The 21,095-nt window shown below is 44.4% G+C and overlaps 1 protein-coding gene across 1 annotated transcript; it reads left to right on the plus strand.

The window, feature by feature from the left end:
• The first annotated feature begins 1,795 nt into the window (after window positions 1-1,795).
• Window positions 1,796-11,908, plus strand: GTF2A2 (general transcription factor IIA subunit 2). Its single transcript, XM_065412272.1, has 5 exons — window positions 1,796-1,902; window positions 4,526-4,677; window positions 6,638-6,742; window positions 9,969-10,095; window positions 11,597-11,908. The coding sequence occupies exons 2-5, from the start codon at window positions 4,606-4,608 to the stop codon at window positions 11,620-11,622; spliced, it is 330 nt and encodes a 109-aa protein (XP_065268344.1). The 5' UTR covers window positions 1,796-1,902; window positions 4,526-4,605; the 3' UTR covers window positions 11,623-11,908.
• Window positions 11,909-21,095: the final 9,187 nt, after the last annotated feature.

The raw sequence follows: 21,095 nt of genomic DNA on the forward strand, positions 1-21,095 counted from the left end.
TTTCCATGCTCTAAATTTTCAAATTTTTAATATTGTTTTGAACATTAATTTATTTAGTGTTATTTAATATCTGTCCTTCAATAGAATGGTTTTAATTATATAATAAATACTTATTAATGGATGAAATTCCAATTTAAATTATTAGTTTATTTAATTACTGGATGTGGATGCGGACTGGCCTTGTATAATAACCAGGAAAGGGCAGGTAGTCACGCCTGTACATAAATAGGGGGTGGGGTTCTGGAGGGCAATTAGGAGCAGGGGTCCCAGGAGGGGGCAGTCAGGGGACAAGGACGGGGGGGGGGGTTGGGAGTTCTGGGGGTGGGGCTGTCAGGGGGCAGGAGTGGGGAGAGGGATCGGAGCAGTCAGGGGACAGGGAGCAGAGGGGTTTAGATGGGTCAGGAGTTCTGGGGGGGGGCTGTCAGGGGGTGGGGAGTGGTTGGATGGGGCATGGGAGTCCCAGGGGTCTGTCTGGGGGTGGGGGTGTGGATAAGGGTTGGGGCAGTCAGGGTACAGGTAGGGGGTAGGATCCTAGGGGGCCAGTTAGGATGCGGGGAGGGTCTCAGGAGGGGGCAGTCAGGGGACAAGAGGCAGGGAGGCTTAGGTAGGGGGTGGAGTCCTGGGGGGCAGTTAGGGGCAGGGGTCCCAGGAGGGGGCAGTCAGGGGACAAGGAGCGGGGGGAGGGTTGGGGGTTCTGAGGGGGGCGGGAAGTGGGAGGGGCAGGGGCGGGGCTAGGGTGGGGCTCCTCCCATCCTTTTTTGCTTGCTGAAATATGGTAACCCTAGATAAAGTGCACTGGTTCTCACTGACAGGACCATGCACTACAGAGATTATTAGCAGGGACAGGGGAAGTGCAGAACTCTGAGCCTTCTTACAAGAAATTGATCATATTGAAAGAAAATGTGCATATATGTATTTATTCAAGTGGCTTCTCCATCTTTCAGCTGCACTTTCAAATCCTCCCTTTTTTCCCCCCTATGGTATTCAGTTTTGCAAAGCGAATAGAACAGTAACCCTTCAGCTTGAGTGGGGCTGACACACCTTCAGTTTTAGTGATACTGTGCCAGTGAGAATATAGTGTAAAATATGTCATAAAGTCTCCTATGGCCCTGGGACTACCATGGGCCACCGTCTCTGTTACTTGTTTTTAGAGGCCAGGTCTGTCTGATAAGCTCTTGCCCTTATGGGGCTATGTTCCTCCCTTCTTCTCCTCCCCCCTATAACTTTCAAGGCTCACTTGTACCCTGTTCAAGTTGGAAAGCGGGCAGCTGGCGGAAGGAGGGCAAAAGCCCGGTACCAACATTTACAGTTCGCCGCCGCACAGTCCGTTCTTTGCCTGCGAACTTCAACCGGGTTCTACTTGCCCCGCTCCCTCCTTCCCTGGGCTGGGCCCCGGCCCGCCCCCTCCCACTGGTCCAGCAGGCCCCACAGGAGGAGCGCTGCGCCCCCGCTGCCCTGCAGGGGCGGGCACGAGATAACGGGGGCGCTGGATGTCACAGGCGGCGCAGCCCGGCCTGTTGTGCCTCTTCCCCCTCCCCGCGGGTCCCATGGGAAAGGAACCGGCCCTGCCCGCAGACTCAGGCTGGCCCTACGCTCGGTAACCCCTGGGCCGGGCTCGGGATCACGCACGTCCCTCTGCGCTGGGGCTTAGGCCGAGCCCCGCCCCGCCTGCTAGGACCCTCCCTGCGCCCCAAGGAGACGGCCCCGTGACCCATCCCCAGCAAGCCGCGGCCTCCGGAAAGGGCTGCTAGGGCCGTGTGACCCGCGGCTGTCTCAAGCTTCCGGTTCCGGTTCACTTCCTCTCTTTCCGGGTTAGAGGTGTGAGGTCTTTCAGCTGTTGCGGACGGTTAGAGCGGGAGAGGCCGGGAGCCGCCGCCCTGGGAGGGATTCACCCCCCAGCAGGTGCGTCCCGCCGCCGGGCAGGAAGCGGCGAAGGGGAGGGTCTGTGAGATGGGGCTTGGCAGAGCCCCGCCGCCAGTTGCTGAGTCCTCCGCGGGCGGCGGGGGCCTGCGGTGCCGAGTCTCGTCCCCTGGGCGCGAGCAGCCCTGTCCCGGCTCCGGGCGGGGCCCTGTGCTTGTGGCGAGATGTGGCCAAGCCGGAGAGTCCAGGGGAGAGCAAGGGAAATGAGAAGGGGTTTACAGATGTGGTCTCGGGACAGGTTGCCCAGGCTTGGGAAGAGACGTCTCAATGGGAGGCGAGGGGGCTCATAGTCTTCAGATATGTTAGGATGGGGTCAATTCTTCTCCATGTCGGCTGAAAGTGGGACAAGAAGTAACGGGCTCAATCTGGAGCAGGGGAGATTTATGTTAAGTATTAGGGGAAAGCTTTCTGACGGTAAAAGTATTTAAGGTAGGGAGGGGCAAACTTTTTGGCCTGAGGGCCGCATCGGGTTTTGTAAATTATATGGAGGGCCGGTTAGGGAAAGGGGTCGTGGCCCGGCCGCCACCTCCTATCTGCCCCCCCCCCCATCCTGGGACCCTGCCCCATCCACACACCCCTGTCCCCTGACCGCCCCCGAACCCCTGCCATCCAATCCAACCCCTCCTCTCATTCCTGATGGCCCTCCCGGGACGCCTGCCCCATCCAACCATCCCCTCACCCTGTTCTCTGACTGCCCCTGGAACCCCTGCCCCTGACTGCTCCCTGCCGCCCCATGCAACCCCTTCTCCTTCCTGACTGCCCCCCCGGGACCCCTGCCCCCATTCAACCTCATGTTCTCTGCCTCGACCCCTCACCACCATCCCAAACTTCCCTGCCCTTTATCCAGCCCCCCCCTCCCTCCCTTCCCCCGCTCTCTGCCCCCTTACTGCGTTGCCTTGAGCACTAGTGGCTCCAGGCGCTACAGCCACACCGGCCGGCTGGAGTCGCACCACGCCGCCACCACGCAGCACAGCGCACGGGGTCAGGCCGGGCTCTGCAGATGCGCTGCCCCAGGAGCTCACAGTCCCGCCGCCCAGAGCATTGCACCGGCTGCGGAGCGAGCGAGCTAGCTGAGGCTGCGGAGGAGGGGGAACAGCGGGGGAGGGGCCGGGGGCTAGCCTCCTGGGCCAGGAGCTCGGGGGCCGGGCAGGATGGTCCCGCGGGCCAGTAGTTTGCGCACCTCTGATTTAAGGTCTGGAGCAGGCTTCCAAGAGAGGTTCTGGAATCCCCATCATCGGGGAACAGGTTGGACAAACACTTGTCAGGATGGGCTAGGTTTACTTGGTCCTGCCTCAACACAGGGGCTGCATTATCTGACCTCTCAAAGCCCCTTCTAGCCCCACATTTTGATGACCTAAGTGCTGTGATTCTTGTGAAGAGGAAGGAATGTGCCTCCAACACCGCAACAATCCCTTGACATTAGTCCCTTTTGCCAGATTTTCTCTTCCCTTTTGTCCTGTGCAGTGTCCTGGGCACTGAGCTTTGCCTAACGAGAGAAACAAAATATACATGATATGTTAAGGTTGTAGCAAGTGCTTGTTGTTACCTTTGTAACCTACATTAATGCTGTTAAAAGACTAGCTCTTTATATTGTTTATAAGGCTAAAAAATGGGATGAACATAACCCAACAGCTACCTATTTGCTGTTAGGAAGAATTTTGACTGTCATGGTTGGTATTGGGGTGCTAAATTTTCCTCTGAAGAATCTGGTCCAGGTCAGTACTCTTTTCATGGGTAATGGGCATAAGATTTCAGTCTGTCTGATGCTGTTCACCGATTCTGTAAGACAATTGTTTGTTTGGTTTTTTTGAGTAAAGTCTTCTGTATTAAAAATACCCATCATTAATTCCAACAGTAAGCAAATAAAGTATTTCTTAAAATAAAAAAGCAGCATCTTGATATCCTTTGTAGGTAACTCGTACGTTTTTCTCAGAGCTGGGCTGGTGATCATGGTAGAGGCAAGGTGCTCAAAAACTTTTGTTATGTTAAATCAGCCATATCGGTTCTGTTGAAAATTTGAAGGTGGTGGTGAGAATTGTATACTTGAGCAAACAGGTATTGGAAAAAATCCGCACAAAGGAACTGGTGAAATATAATTAAATACACCTCTACCTCGATATAACGCTGTCCTTGGGAGCCAAAAAATCTTACTGCGTTATAGGTGAAACCGCATTATATCGAACTTGCTTTGATCCACCGGAGTGCGCAGCCCCCGCCCCTCCCCGGAGCACTGCTTTACCGCGTTATATTCGAATTCGTGTTATATCGGGTCGCGTTATATTGGGGTAGAGGCGTACTTACCCAAAGTAAGAATTAATAATATTGAAAAACATTGTGAAAGGAAGATATAGAGTAGCATTAAATTCCTTATTTGTCTGTTCAGTCATATTGTTTTTTCTTCCATCATGTAATGCAAAATTTGACAACTTATAGCTAATATTTCTTAAATAGCAAAGAATTAAGCTATATCCAATTTGACATCGAAGGCATTCTGCTTGGTATTAATTGTCTGGTCATTTTTTCCTCTATGTTGCTGCTTTTGATTATTTTTTTCTGTTGAGAATTCCTCTACATAGTTCAGTAATTGTCGTATTGGATTTTCTAGGCCTTCAATGAAAGTGTGAGTCGTATTGGCTGTTTCATAGCTGTGGATGATCAGTAACACTTCTCTGGTCTTTATAAACCATGGCGTATCAACTGTATAGAAACACCACATTGGGCAACAGCCTTCAGGAGAGCTTGGATGAGCTCATACAGGTGGGAGACAAGTAGCTTAATGTGAAGTGTGATTGAGCAGTGAGCTAATAGTTTAACTAAATTTCCAAACTACTCAGCTAGACAGTGTTAAGTACTAAAAGCACTGAACTTCAAATGCAGGTTTGTTATTCATTTCTCTGTAGTTGATTACTTGAAAAATCAAACTGTCATATGAAGTTAAAAATAAAAATTAAAACTGCCATTTAGCATTTCATTGAAATATGAACGCAAGTTTCTCACTTGAGTACTTGGGTTGAAGAAAAGCATCTTATGCAGATGAAGTGACCAACTTTTGTGTATCCTAGTAAATGAATGTCTGACCTACAACCTGAAACTACCTATTTGATGTTGCTATTCCAGTCATCCATAATGGATACTTAGCACAGGTGGTTTTCCCCAGTATCTTTGATGTAACAAAAACCTCTAAAATAGCCAACTTGTTCCTTTTCCCTAAGTAAAGAAACCTTTGTTAATAACTTTCATATAAAGAGTATGAAACCTAGTTGGGGTGATAAACAATTTCAGGATGCCTTTTTTAGGCTTCCTCATGAGTGCCAGCTAACTACCAAAAACCTTTTTTTCCTTCTCTTTCCATTTTAATTATTGGACTCTGAGACTCATCTGTCTCATCAAATCTCAGATTTCCAGTAGTTGCAATTGATTTTGCCAAGTAACTTTGGACTGTGCTGCAGGCTGACATTGTCTCTGTCAAGTTTGGCTTGATGAGTCACTAATCAAGAGATCCTGGGTACAGAGAAGGGGTTGGCAAACTTTCTGGCCCAAGTGCCACATCGGGGTGGGGAAATTGCATGCAGGGCCATGAATGTAGGGCTGGAGCAGAGGGTTGGGGTGCGGGAGGGAGTTCAAGGTATGTGTGGGGGGGGTGCAGTGTGCAGGAAGGGGCTTAGGGCAAGGGGTTGGGGCAGAGGAGGGATGTATGAGGGGGCTCAGGGAAGGGGGTTGGGGTGCACAGTGCGGGAGGGGGCTCAGGGCAGTAGTGCAGGGAGGGGTGCGGAGTGCGGGGGGGCTCAGGGCAGGGGGTGCAAGGTGCAGCGGGGAGCTCAAGGCAGGGGGTTGGGGTGCAGGGTCCAGCGGGGTCTCAGGGCAGGGGGTTGGGTTGTGGGGTGCAGGAGGGGTTCGGGGTGAAGGCTCTGGCCCGGCCCCGCTTACCTGGAGCAGCTCCAGGGTGGCAGCGGCGTGCGCTGGGGCCAGGGCAGGCTGCCTGCCTACCCTGGCCCCGGCCCCACCACCGTTCTGGGAAGCAGCTGGCCCCACGTCCCTGCAGCCCCTGGGGGAGGGGGGGCAGAGGGCTCTACGTGCTGCCCTTGCCTGTGGGTACCTCTCCCGAAGCTCCCATTGGCCATGTTTCCCCGTTCCCAGCCAATGGGAGCTTTGGGGGAGGTACCCACAGGCAAGGGCAGCGCGTGGAGCTCTCTGGCAGCTGCAGGGACATGGTGCCAGCTGCTTCTGGGAGCGGTGCAGGACCTGCTGTGCCACGGGGGTGGCAATCCCGTGGGCTGGATCCAAAGCCCTGAGGGGTCAGATCCGGCCCGCGGGCCGTAGTTTGCGCACCCCTGGTCCAGAGTGAACTGACAGTTTTGATGTGTTGAAATCCGATGTTAATCCCTAGTCTTGTATGTCTGTAGAGGAGGCTGCAGGCCATGGATGCAAAGACAATTCAAATGTGGGAATTACTGCATGTTTTCTGGAAAATTCTCTCTGCATGTTGGTCACATTTGTCTCCCCCACAAAGTTACAAAAACTAACAAATTTCACCTTACTCCATTTTCCTCATTAAATATAAAGTCATAAATCTATATTTCCAATAAAGCTACTGGAAAAACTAGTCTACATCTTGAGGTTTGTTACATGAAAGCTTTGCGCTGATAATCCATTTTCATGCATTTTTGAGTCCGTTATAAAGTCCATTTTTTTTTTTTTTTTTTTTTTTAAACCATAGTCTCAGCAGATCACCCCTCAACTTGCCCTTCAAGTGCTACTTCAGTTTGACAAGGCTATAAATTCAGCATTGGCACAACGGGTCAGGAACAGAGTCAATTTCAGGGTAAGTGCACTAAATACTAAAGTCCCCATCTAACTGGTACTCTCCATCAGTGTTCAGACACTGCATTGGGAACTATAAGGCTTCTTATCTCTGTCTGCTATGGATGGAAACAAGTCTTTTAAGGGTCCACTTTATTTCTAAAAATAATACTGTTGTGTTACTCCACATGTGCTATCTGTAGCAGGTTGAACCAGATTCCTGCTTGTTTACGTGGTCATAATAGATTGCCTACCTGCCTGCAGGCTGTTTGAGTTTCCTGTAGTTGTCACAATTCTGCCATGGAATCTTCCAAGAAATACAGCAGCCAGAAAGTTGACAGGGATTTAGAAGAAAGGTAGTGGAAAGTAAGATACTGCCAGCTCTACATGAAATTAGTTGCTGGTATTCCAAAATGCTCTAAAGATAATTCAGTCTTCCTAAATCACTAGTGTAAAACTGCAATCAGAGGCAAAAATAGCTAGGAAAATATGCATAATGGGATAGGTGACTGCATAAAATTTTAATCATTTAAACACTTCCGAGAGGAGTGCTCAGTCACTCTCTTCCATGCATCCCTTCTTGCTTAGTTTAATTGTTTTGCACATATGGCTTGAACAATTAGCTAATGTTCCCTGTAATGGTAAGGAATTCAGCTGCAAGGTCTGAATTATGAATGCCAAATAGAGATTTTGAGTTTCTATTGTGGGCATTTTCATTTCTGGTTGAGGTCAGTATTTGGGAGGCAGGCAGTTTGTAACTTCCTTGGACACAATGCACAGAAATGAGGTGAAATAAAGTAGTTCATTAACCATGAGTGATTCAGTGAATACCAGAATAGCCTGGTGTTTCAGCAGTGAAATTTGCAAGAATATTTCACTCTCCTGTTGCCTGAGAAAACCAGTTAGCAGCAGCAGCATATGCTACTCCTGGGGGAATTCTGTGCATACGCAGAATTTACCCTTCTCTCTCCTCCTCCCCCCCCCCCCCCGGCGCAGATTTCTTTGCTTCCCTGCAGAAAATGTCTTTCTGACAGGGAAGCAAAGGGAAGCCACGAGCGAGCATGTGACCCTCCCCAGCAGTACGTTTTGGGTGCCCAGGGCAGCTGGCAGAGAGGTAAATCAGTGTGGACAGTACTGGGGAGGACAGTACTTCCTCTTCCCCTGCATGACATCAGGGCCGGGTCAGACCTACCCCCAGATTTCTCCCCCAGACCCTCCTGCCAAGCCTCATCCCCCTACACTGAGACCCCCTCCCCCGATAAGCCCCACTCTCCCTGCACCTGGACCACCCCAACGAGCCACCTGCACCCCTATACCACTGAGCCCCAACTAGCTGCACCTGAATCCCCGCCCCACTCCCCCTGCACCTGGACCATCCCGATGAGCAACCCGGATCCCCACCCCACTGAGCCCCATTCCTCCAACATCTGAATCCCCCATTGAGCCCCTGACACCCAGACTCCCCTGCTGAGCTCAGCTCTATCACACCCAGAGATGCATCCCCTCCCCCAGCCCCAACCACCTTTACCTGGTCGCCCCTGCGGAGTCCGATTACCAACAAGCCCCTGTGCATCCAGCCTTGGAATAAGGGTGACAGATAATGTCTGATAATACTATAACATGACTCCTGCTCTCTTAAGTGCAGAAAACTCTAAAATCATAAGCTATCCAACCACTGTACTTTATCATTTTGATTAGGTCATGTTAAACTCATAGTACAAATTTTCTGTCGTCTGCCAAATTAATAAAACTTCCTAGTTTTCATATTCTGCCTTTGAGATATTTTTGATATTCATTCTTCTTCTGTTTTGAATACTCTGGAGCAAAGAAATGTTCATATTTACTGAAATAGACTTTAGAAGTGAAACAATTTCTCAAATGTCAGTCTGAATTTGATTTTCAGAGAAGGTCCAGCATCATAAATGAACCCATTTAAATCCAGAAACACTGGTTGAATTAACACGTGGATAGCATGTGTTTTAAATGAAGAATGAAAATAAAAATCTTTCACACACTGGGTCTAAATCAGCAAGTAGCCTCAAGTAAAAATCATCTGAGATGAGCTGTGAATTATGTGTTTTTTGACTTAGTAAATGATATAAAATATATAGGAATGTACAAAAAAGTAACAAACCCCTGTCATTTATTCAGAAAACAAAAATAATCATCAATCTCCATCTCGGGTCATGTAGCTCTACTTCTCTGTGTGATTTCCCCCCTCCCATCGTTCATCCTATCAGTGTTAACGCTTTTTACCAGTGGCTCTCAACCTTTCCAGACTACTGTTCCCCTTTCAAGAGTCTGATTTGTCTTGCGTACCTCAAGTGTTACCTCACTTAAAAACTACTTGCTTACAAAATCAGACACAAAAATACAAAAGGATCACAGCACACAATTACTGAAAAATTGCTTACTTTCTCATTTTTACCATATAATTCTAAAATAAGTACAATATTTATATTCCAATTGATTTACATTTCAGTGTATAGTATATAGCGCAGTAGAAACAAGTAATTGTATGAAATTTTAGTTTGTACTGACTTCGCTAGTGCTTTTTATGTAGCCTGTTGTAAAACTAGGCAAATATCTAGATGAGTTATTGTACCTCCTGGAAGACCTCTGCGTACCCCCAGGGATACGTGTACCCCTGGTAGAAACCACTAACTTATACTACTGTGGTATTCAGAAAGCCAACAGTAGAATAGTGTGATTGTTTTTATCACACAGAACTTTTATCCTGTTTGAAGGAATCAATAAGTGAAAGGCTTATAAATGACCCATAATCTCCTCTTTACATAAATCTTGCTGATGAAGCCTGTGACCTAATTCTTCATGTACTTTGGAAAACTCATAACTGTTTCAGAAGGTTGGCTGTTTTGTACGATATTCTTCCTTACTTGCATAATGTTCTTGTATGAACCTGAGGATTTCTACCACTTGGGGGCACTCAAACTACACAATTTTCCTCAGATTTGCTTAAATCTGTGTTTCTTAGATTTTATAAGCTTGCATGTTCTGGCTCATAGCTTAATAAAAGAAGCACATCCAGTCTGGTTATAACTACAAAAGCACCGACTTTAAATTAATGAATATCAGTAAACTTTTTAACTATTTTTGGAAGCAGACAAGATGACAATTTTTCAAATGTTAAGAATTTTTTAGCTATAGCTACAAGAATAACTTTATTTCTGTTACTGTACTGGAGATCTTTTGAAAATAGTTTTTTGTGTTACATCTTTCTTTTAAAGGGCTCTCTGAATACATACAGATTCTGTGATAATGTGTGGACTTTTGTACTGAATGATGTTGAATTTAGAGAGGTAACTGAACTCGTGAAAGTGGATAAAGTGAAAATTGTTGCATGTGACGGAAAAAGTAAGTATAGTACTGAACCATAGTATAAATATTAGGTTAACAGAGATAAGACTTGAACGATATTATGAAATACACTTTGTGCAGCCAGAGTTCTTAAATAGTCTGTGATTGGAGCTATCTTCTACCTCTGGTTACATCCTACATAACTCAGACTAAAACAGGAGTGCACAACCCTCCTGCACACATGCAGAAATATTGAAGCAAAGGTCTAATCCAAAGGATGAAAAGTGCTACTGTTTGTTCAGCAGCAATAAGTAACTAATAAGGGCATTGTTGGAAGCCTTTGAAACATCAGTTCCGTTCTTAGGAGACTGAGGGATCCCAGGGTTTGAGAAATGTTGTCTTTTTAGTATTACAGACCAAGTCCTGTAATTTGCACTCCATGACTTGACTGCCACGTATGTGCTGTCCATGGAAGGTCATTAGCTCATACGTTCTCTCTACTTGTCTGGCTTGTTTAGCCAAATGTTCTATTGAAATGCTTTACCAAAGAATAACCTTTTATAGTTTCTAGCTGATGGATTTCAGTTGCTTAAGATTCCTTTCTTAATACATTAAAAGGAGGAAGTGAGAACAGAAAACCCGTTATAGTACATCTTTTAAAAAAAGTCTTGGTGCATGGAATTGATCCTTTAGGGCTCTCTGGCCTTGGCACGATTGTAGTGATGTTTTTAGACTGACTGATTCTCAACAATTGATAAGTCATTCCATACATGTATCTTGTCTTTAATGTTGGGCATGCATGTCACCTTGATTCACCTGTTTATTTCTTAAGATGTATTTATTGTAGCAGTTAAAGGAAAAGCTAATTTTCCATGTCTGAATAATTTCCATTTATAATATCACAGAATAAGTACTGGATTTGAAGACCACAGTACCATAAAGTTGCTGATAATATCTTTAGTATTTTTCAGCAAGTAGTTAGCTTCTTAAAATAAGGACTTTCCTATCCATTGTTATCTTGTCTTGTAGTCAATAACTAGATTACTCATTTGTCCCATGGCACCAGGAACAAGAGAGAGGTAATAGTAGCAAATATAAGAAATAGCTATGTCAGCCGCCTGTACGTTGTCACTTATCAGACATCTGAGGACCTATCTCTTGAACAGACTACATGGCCTTCTAGCACTTGCATGCCCCAAGAGCATATCTTGTGAGCTGGCTGGAATCAAGTGTTTAAGTGTATTACTCTAATTTAGAGCAAACTTACTTCAGTTTTTAAAAATGGGGACAGAGAATTTTTGTGTTCAAAGTTTTCATTACTGCTAACCAAGTAAAATAACATAATTACGCCTGGCAATGAAGGAGGATACATATGGAAACAAAATTATCCAGGTGTGGCGCTGTTTCAGCTTTTATAATACAGACACTAAATCGTTGTATTTTGAGGTCGGCAGGGAAACATTTACCAACATAGAGAATGTTAATTTTTTGTTAACGCGTACTCAACTTTGCAATGTTTTATCTGTATTTATTTATACACTTTCTCTTTCTTTTCTAGATACTGGTTCCAATACTGCAGAATGAATAGAAATAGAAATGTGCAACATTTTCTGTTAATATGCAGCACTTTCTGGAGAGGAGCATGGAAAAGGACTGTTCATAATTTATTCTAGTGATGCAGACATGAGTTAATCCATGCTAGAATGCATCACAGAAAGGCAGTGAAAAGAAATATCTTTCTGTAGCATTACTTCAATTCACCTAAAAGGGCATGAAGAAAACAATGTTACTTTTTTAAATGACAAAACAAATATTGTTGCCTTTTTTTTGTTCAAAGTAATTTCTCTAATAAACTTTTATTTAAAATTTTCTAGAGAAGTGAGTGATAATTAGAAAGGTGTTGTTTAGTTAAAGCAACCTCCCTCACAAAATTACCCTAAGTCTTAGGCAAACTACTCTTGGAGTCGTGATGAGAAACACGATGTAGAGGCATACAGCTCTAGCTCACCAATACGAATGTGGCCCACATAACTGAAACAAACGGGGACACTTGGTGGTGGTTAGTGACTAAATAGTCTTGAAGTCTGACGTACTGTCACCACTAGAAATGATTGCTATAAATGGGGTGGAGGCACATTAGCAATATGTTGTGCAGTGCCTGTTTCTGGAGTAAAATCTTTCCATTTGTAGCATTGTCGGTTTTGCACCCTTTAAAAACCCTGCATTAACTCACATATTAGAAAATGAGTGTCATGGGCTTAACCAATGAAGTGAAAATGATTAAGCCCAGTCCCATGAAAACATTCTACATTCTCAAATGTTCGGCATGTATAGAATTTCTCACTTCTTTTATTCAAGCTCTGGTCTTTTATATTTGACTGAACACTTATCAAACTTCAGTACAGAGCTCTGCTGAAATTCTGTTAATGTTCAGCTATGAATTTAAAAAAAATCCTGTTCAATACTCCATCGCAAGCTTTAAAATGACTCTTCCTGTGATTTGGATATGACAAACCTAGGGATTTTTTTATGCGTGAGGCAGGTCCTTTCGGAATCTGAAGTGTCACAATTGAAAAAGCTCTGGGAATAGTTGTGTAAGTTTATTCCCTCTCCTAACTAACTCTGCTGGATCTGTAGGAAAATATTTTTAGAATTGGGTAATTATGCCTTGTTTAGAGGCATTAAAACTTCCAGAGAACACATCTCCCATTAAACCAACTACAGTATTTTAAAAAATTCTTGGTTGAATTTTGAACCAAAACTACTTTTAGGCCTACGCTTAATAGTATATACTTTTCGTATTTATAATACAATTACTATCCCTCCTTATTCACCTCTTGAGATCAGCTGTAGCTTTTTGGATTAGGCCATATAAGAAAAGGACATGTGAAGACAGTTATAAAAAGTGGAATGACTTGTAACAGTGATCATAGTAAAAATGATATACCATGCTGATTGCCATAGCAATGTAATTTCATTGCCAAAGTGGTTTACTACTTTGCATGCAGTGAATTCATGTCAAAGATCAAGAAGAAACCAAAATGTACACATTGCACATCTGCAGTACTTTTGTTGGTAATTCACTTTTCAAAAGATCCATCAAAGAAACAGTTTCAAACACAGAACATCAAATACATCACTTTCCCCTTCTAAATCCATAAAGCCATGGTAACTCACAGCAGAGTTAACTAAATGGATCTAAACTGTTTAACATTTAATTAACATACACTGTAATTCCTGCATTGTCTATGTGTTGAGGTAATAATTAGAATCTCTCTACCAAATAACTAGGCTTTATTTTTTTAAGTGGGCATTCTGACTTTGATTTAAATCTACACTTTTTACAATCCAAACCTGGCAGTGCTGTGACTGGTGCATTAGAAATCAACATTTTCACTTAAGTGCCAACATGTGCTTGATTAGTTAATTATTCAGATTTAATTAAGTAGAAAAGGATCACACATGGTGCACAGTAAACTTAGAGTGTAGAAATGCTTTCGGTTTGAATAATCTGATGTGTTAGAGGAGGAAAAAAAAAAATATATATATATATAGAGAGAGAGAGAGAAATAACTAACCTGACTGTGTCCTTTAAGAGTGCACAATGGTATTAACAATTTGGAAGAGAAAGTAAAGAATACTGTATCTAACTGAAAATGTAAGGGGAAATCTGTGGGCAGAATGTAATTACACAAATATGAATTTGGCCAACTTTTGGGGTTAACATCTAAGAGTTCTGTGGAATTTTATTAGCAATGCACCAGTCTCTTGATTTAGAGAGGCCAAAAATGGCCTCAAGCAAGAGGAAAAGCTGTATTTTTTTTTAATATATATTTGAATGATATTTCAACCCAGAGTTGGATTACCAATGTCACATAGCATTAATGGCTGGCTTGGTGACCTCCTCATTGACAGCTGGTTGGACTGTGTCAACTGGGATATTGTTCACATTTGCCACAATCACAATGGGATAAAAGCAAAACCAAAATTGAACGTTCTTGCTCTTGTGACTTGTATCATAGTTCCCAGCTGGCCACAGTGAATCTTGTAGGTTCCTAATGAACAAGGAAGGACACTTTCTTCTCCTGTTTTTTAAATTCACAAGGATGAGCTCATTTCTGTTTTGGGAAACCTGCTGTGTAACTTTCAGACAGTGTTGATTTTATTCTAAAACACATCAGCTCCAGGCCGAAGTAACTAAGTCATTTCAAATAAATGAAAGATGATTGAAGTTCTTAAATGACTTGACGTTTGGTAAATTGAAATGCCCTTTCCCCTGTATATTGTATTCAAGACAAGCTTATATTGTGATGTGGACTGTGGCAGCCATAGAATAAATTTCACAGGTCAATTAGCTGGGAACTGCAGAAAGACCCAATAACAGCATGTTAAGGAGATAATATTGATTTACACAGTAATAAATATTTTTTCATATCCGTGTAATAACTGGTTTTAGCAATGATTTTCTGAGCGCACAGGTTAAATGGAGGAATGTAAGAATGTTACACTATAACTTTGTGTCCTAAGATTTCATGAAGACAAAACGTTTTTCATTCTCAACTCCCACCCAACTGAAAATAAAAGAAATCAATTTATGAGAACAGCCTGGACTGAAACATGTCCTCGCTTTGGGATGTCGTCATTCTCATCTAATCTTTAGTTGCTTATTTCTCTAATCAGAAATGCATTAATCAGGCTCTATATATTGATGGGGGAAAGCAAATATACTGGGCTTTCTCTGGAAAGGCTCCTTAGTGGCAGAATTGGTAGGGCCACTACAACTGGCCTCACGCTCTTTCCACCACCTCCTTCAGTGGGCAAAATTTTCAGCCCTGGCTTTTGATTTTTTTTCAGACTCATTTGTGAATACCTGCCTGGTCACTCCTATAAAAAACAGCCTTTCCTATGTTTCAAATGGATATATACACCCATTTTTTTGCAAATGCAAACAGTTGCACACACCCTTGGGTATGTAAAATCAGAGCCTGTCTGAGAACTTTGGCTCCATTCCTAGGGCCATTTCAAAGAACATGTCCGGCATGCTGAAGTTGTAGGAAAATGCCATCTCATAAATCAAGGGGGGGGGGAACAGCACAATGGAGATTTGTTTTAAAACAATCTCTACATCACGTGCTATCCGGTTGTATTAGGTGCTGTGAGATGATGGTAGGATTAGTATATTAATGTCAAACAAACTCCCACATGCCAAGAGCATGAATTAAACATGGTTTTAGATAATATGTGGTGGTAAAAATGCTAAAATACAGGTTAATAACAAACTAGGATCATATTTTTTAATATACTACTTGATTTAGCCACCCTAATATTCTGGCTGTTATGGTAAAACAACCAACCCCACCAGTCCCATCCATCTTCAGTGTGACTTGAGCTACTTTACCATTCGCTGTCATGACATAAGTTATTTTCTTTGCAAACATGTCAGGCCACCCCTGTTCCTGCAACATCAGGTGTAATGGGAGCTGCCTCTTGGCTCCTCTGTTCCTGTAGCATGGTGGCTTTTTGGAAGGCCATTGTTGCAGCTTCTATGGCATCAGCCCAGCCAGCAGTGGCAGGAAGTCAAAAGGCGCAAGTTGCCCAGATCTTGCACTCCAAGGGCCGGTGCATTTAGAAAGAAGCAAGAAGAAAATAAAAAGGAAGTGAAGAAAGCGAGAGAAAGACTAACCCCGATGAAGGGGTTCTGACAGCCTGTGTCTAGACCCTGCCTGGTTTTTAATATTTGCATTAATAAGAAAGGTGCACAATCCAAGCTGTTTGTGCAGCCTGGGGAATTCATGGTAACGAACTCATTTTAATGATACCAAAACAGATAATTTTGGGGATAAGACAGTACAAACAAGGGAAAAGCTGTTTGATCAGCTACTCACTTGATCAGGCTGTGACAAAGTGCAGGGAGTGAGCAGGGGAGCCTGTGCTCTGATCACTTGGAGGCTAATTCATGCCCCAGGAGAAGCTGATTGGGGGGTAATGATCCATTCAGGCTAGTGGGGGTAAGAACTCAATTGACCCCCATCAGTCCAGGGCTGCTAAAAGAGGCACAGGAAGGTAGCCCAAAGGGGGAGAAGAGAGGAACATGACTAGTAACACAGAAGGCGGAGAGTAGGGAGATTTCTGCTCTCTCTCAGGTCCCGCTAAGAGGACCTAAAGCGTGGCAAAGAGGCAGGAGCACAGGGAACTGTGGTGATATTGGTGGAGGGAAAGAGAAATAAAGTGTCACTGAGAGCACACTTGGTGGAGTCGCTGTGGTTTCTTCAGGGAAGGGAATGGATGTGGTGGTGGGCCTAGACAGTGAGTTATATGGGCCTGTGGTGCCCTTGCTCCACCAATGTTTGAGCTTATATTTTTATCAGAGTGTTCTGTCCATAGGATGGACCGGGGCAACTGCCCTTGGCCCTGTGCTTTGGGGGGGCCCCACGCTTCAGGGGGATGTGGGGTCCAGGGCAGCCTGGGGGATTAGCAGGGGGCCTGGCGCCAGCAGCAGTGAGCGACCTGGCCCCAGCCTGCCCCCTCTGCCCCGCCCCTGCTCTGCCCCCATTCTTCCCCTTCCCCCAAACCCCCCCCCCCGCCCCACCTCTTTCTGGCTTCCGCCCCTTCCCCGGAGCGATGCCAGTGGGGTGGGCTGGGGGCAGGTCACTTGCCGCTGCCGGCACCAGGTCCCCTGCTAACCCCCCAGGCTGCCCTGGACCCCACATCCCCCTGAAGTGCAGGGCCCCCTCCAAAGCGCGGGGTCCAGGTCATTCCTATGGACGGGACGGCTCTGCTTGGACCCGTTCTGGGCACCACCAAAAATTATACAAACCTAGCGCCCATGGCGGTGGGCCCCCGTTACACAGGCCCTTTATTCACTCGTAAATTCAAAGAAAGAAGGCTGTGACTACTGCTAAAGTGCACTTTTGTCACTTATGGGATGATCACCTGGGAACGCCTGATATGTCCTTCTCTGGAGGTGGAATGGACGTATACCCCTCTCAGGAGCATTTCCCTTTGCCATGGCTCACGGCAGGTCGGAGGCATTTCTTCAATGGTATAAGAGCAGGTAATTTCACAGGCAATCAGATACTGATTCAGCCATGGAGCCCAAGGCCTTCGTGACCTCTTCTCTAGTGATTTTCCAGGTACACAGGAGAAAAATTGCACAAAATAAAGGAGAAAAACCCAGTGAGTTTTAGCATTTGCAATTTATGGAACCAAAAATAGTACAGGGGTACATTAATAATTAAATTAGATCCAGCTGTTAAATTATATTAATAATTAAATTATATCAAGGAAGTGCCTGTAAAAGCTTCATGAAATGAAATTAAGTGGAGATTGAATAAAACCACTATTGCTTTACTGGAGTTGGACCTATTACTCCATCAAGTCTCATTTATTTAACTGGGTATTAAAAACATAAAATTCTCTTACTAATTCTGAATGAGGAGAACAAGAAGGAATTAACATCAAGTGAGCGCTTGCCTGCCTTGTTTTTTGCTCGGCCTGTTCTAAAGCAATTCAACCAAAATAATCAATTTTGAAAGAAATTAATGGCCAACGACGAATAAAAAATAACTAGCAGAAACCAAAAGAGCAGGTTTCAAGTTACAGGTGGTTCTGAAATATCAACTCCCCACCCCGAATCTTTGTTGGTTGCAGTAGCTATCATGATGTATTTATTAGCTCAGATTAAAAGTGAGTAGATAAAGTTTTTTTTCATTACAGCTGGGCAAATACTGGAAGGGTTGGGGAGAAATTCCTGAACATCTATTGGAATAAAAATCATGAATTCACCTCCATGGTCTCTGCCTGCTTACCTATTTGTTTGCTTCCCATGAATACTCTCATGAGTGCACTTTTGCATATGGAAGGAAGAAGTGTGACTCCTCGCATGGATAACTACACAAATGTTTACAATGCCACTGTGGCAGTTCTTTGTGGGGATAGCAGGATATGCCTCAGATGACTGGTGACACAGTGTGACTAGCAAATGCCAACTAGTTAAGGAAGTAGTAGTGACAAGATATCCACAGGCTGAAATATGTTCACAATTTATGCCTACAATAATTACAGATTACTATTTTTTTCCAGTAAATATCAAAGTCTGTTTTCAGATCATTTGGGAATTGGAAAAGGGGTTAAAATTTGTTTACGTTTGCTGCAAATGGAGACCCTATTCCTCTGAACTTACTTCCATTCAAGGGCAGGCGATTGCCTGCCCACAGCTCTTTGTGGGATCAGGACTTTAGATTTTGACCTTTATGGTGGCCAAAAAAAAGTATTTCATTATTAGACTCTGTCCTGCTTTGTTTCACATTTAGAGCTTACACAAAAGCAATAGATATTAACAAACAGGTTCTGGTTCTGTTCCCAGGCCAAACAAGGAAGTGTTCCACCACCCAACATAAAAGATGTTAATCTTGGCTACTTTTGCCTGGATTTTTTGCCAATATGGGAAGGCAAGTAACTGGTTCTAATTGGCTAAGGCTGGCAGTTCACTTTCATCCCCCTCAGATGATCTATTTCTTATTGTGTTTCCACCAGCTGCCAAACATTCTCTCGCTGTTATTATTATTATTATTATTTTTTAAGATTTATTCTCACAGCACTTTTAATCCTTAGGAAACTGGCTAATCCCTATGTGAATGATACCTGGGGAAGAATAGTTCTCATGGGGACTGAGTGTCCTCTTAGGCACCTTGTAATGAGGAACGTGGGGGAGTGGTTCTGGCCTCTGGGAACTGGAGCCAGGGCCAGATGCTAGCATGAAACAAATACTGAAACTTTCTGCCTGCCTCTTTCTGGGAACCCTCCTCCCCACCTCCTCCAGATCATAACTTGCCTCTCTTCTCTACCCATTCCCAGCCACTCCCTCAGGCTACGAACCTGCCTGGGGTGGTAGAAGCTGAGTCTGGGACAGAGAAGAACTGTCATAGAGCATAGACTGAGGGTCCAGCTGTGATCAGAGGTGTGATACAGACAATGAATTGATATACTGACTACTTATCCTCAGCGTCCTAGAGCTTTAAAAACAGACGCACGGCAGCTAAAATTGAACGAAGAGAAGACTGCTGCGTGCTGTAGTAAAATAAACTAGTTCAACCTTTGAACTCTTTGCCAACACAGGCAAAACTTTATATGTGATGACATAGTTAAAATACAGTGGTAGCACTTTAAAACTCAGCTAGTCCCGCGTATTTTGTGAGACCCATGAAATCACATGCACATGCCACTCTCCTTTTAAAGCTAATTTGGCTTTTAATGGAAGCTTGTGGGGTCTCATGCGGCGTGGATAAAGCACACGACCAATGTGGTTGCAAGCTGACTCAAACTGACTCCAACTCTGTTTATTACAAGCTTTCTTTTATATTCTTTCTTAACATTACATAACACAATTAGGCTATAATTACACATCTACCGATTGGACAAGAAGGAGAATCATGTGTTTATCACATGTATAGCCCCACACCGATTGGTTCAATTGTTCCTTACATAAGGCCTCATCTTATATAACCACCAGGGGGCCTTACATAAGGCCATGATTTATTGCCAGGCAAGTGTCCCATCGTGACCCCTACCCTCTCATGGAACTTTACATCCCCACAGAAGCTCATTCAGGAGAAGGTATCCAGCACTCGGAAAGATTTGTTGGTCCCTGCACACTCCCTGCCGTGTTTCCTGGGAAACCCATACTTTTTTCAGGTGTCTGAAAATGCCAACCCCTTCTAGCTCTGAGTCACCCGTGTGCGCTAATAGGCTCTGCCACCTGGATTATTTTTGAGACATAAGCTATGAGATACTGTCGATATCATAATATTTATGGCAGATACCATTCCACTGCACTGTTCAAATGGGGACAGAGCTGTCCATCACATAACACTTCTGCTGAACATATATATTGTACCAAGTCCTAACAAACTGCGCTGCAATAGCAGGCCAGCATGTCATAGAAAATGGTTTGCAATGGCATGTTCCTATACGGCGTTCATGTTGCTGCCAGATGCAATGTGTCACAGTGAAAGAAACTGTAAGGGTGATGTCTTGGGGCCCTCTGGGGAAGAGGGACTGGCTTGTGTAGTCATTTGCTCTTGTGCTAAGAGACTGTAAAATGCTACCAAGTTAGCATTCTCCATTCCCGGTGGAGGCAGTGTTTGCCAGCCACTTTGCACAGGTATAAAAATTTTATTAAGATGATGTTTAAAAAAAAAGTGAACGGTACAGAGTTTAAGCATAGAAGTTTCTGGTTATCAGGGAATAACATACAGATTATCGAGGGTGCGAAATTTGGTTTAAGATTGGGTGGCATAAGGAATACATAATCTGCAATATCCCCAATTGGGGGTAAAAGGTTGATGGCTCAAAGTACAGACATTGAGATTTGAGGGTATGAAGTTCATATAATGGCTATGTTCAGGTGTGGAGTATAATGAGTGGATAGGATGATAAGGATGGATTGACCCTCATTTGGTGAGATTTAACGTTCAGGGAGTTTATGGTTCCAGTTCATATGATCCAACGGAGAAAGTCTCTTGGTACTGTCAGTGGCCGGTGATGTGTTCGATGTAGATGTCCCTGGACCATTGGATGGTGTCTGAGACCATGAGGCGCCGCATGAGCCGTGCGTAGCGTTGACCGATCCCGCAAGTCCGCAGCACACGCTCATTGCAGGGGTCCCAGGCGCCCAGGGCTCCGACGATCAGGGCGTCCATCTGTAGCCCAAAGTAGCCCTTCGCTCTCAGGGTACACACAGTACAAGGCACTGGAGCATTGTGCCCCAGGATACTGAAATTTGAAAAGGGGGTTTTCTTTAAGTTTCTTTGTTGTCTTGATTGTATATGAAAACTGTTAAGGTGTTCTAACACTCTTAGGCACACCCCTAACTTCCCTGGAATGGCTTGGATATTCTTAGGTGATCCATCTCCTAGTAACAGCTGCTTTTCAATAGTATTTCTCTTCTTTTTTCTCCCTCTGCTTTTGTGGCCTTCCTTTCTGACTTTCTTTCTCTTCCCTTTGTATCCCTCCCTTGTCTCAATGGCATTTTACTTACCACCCATCAAATGGGGAAC

Source organism: Emys orbicularis, chromosome 10 (assembly GCF_028017835.1).
Source record: "Emys orbicularis isolate rEmyOrb1 chromosome 10, rEmyOrb1.hap1, whole genome shotgun sequence".
Lineage (NCBI taxonomy): Eukaryota > Metazoa > Chordata > Testudines > Emydidae > Emys > Emys orbicularis.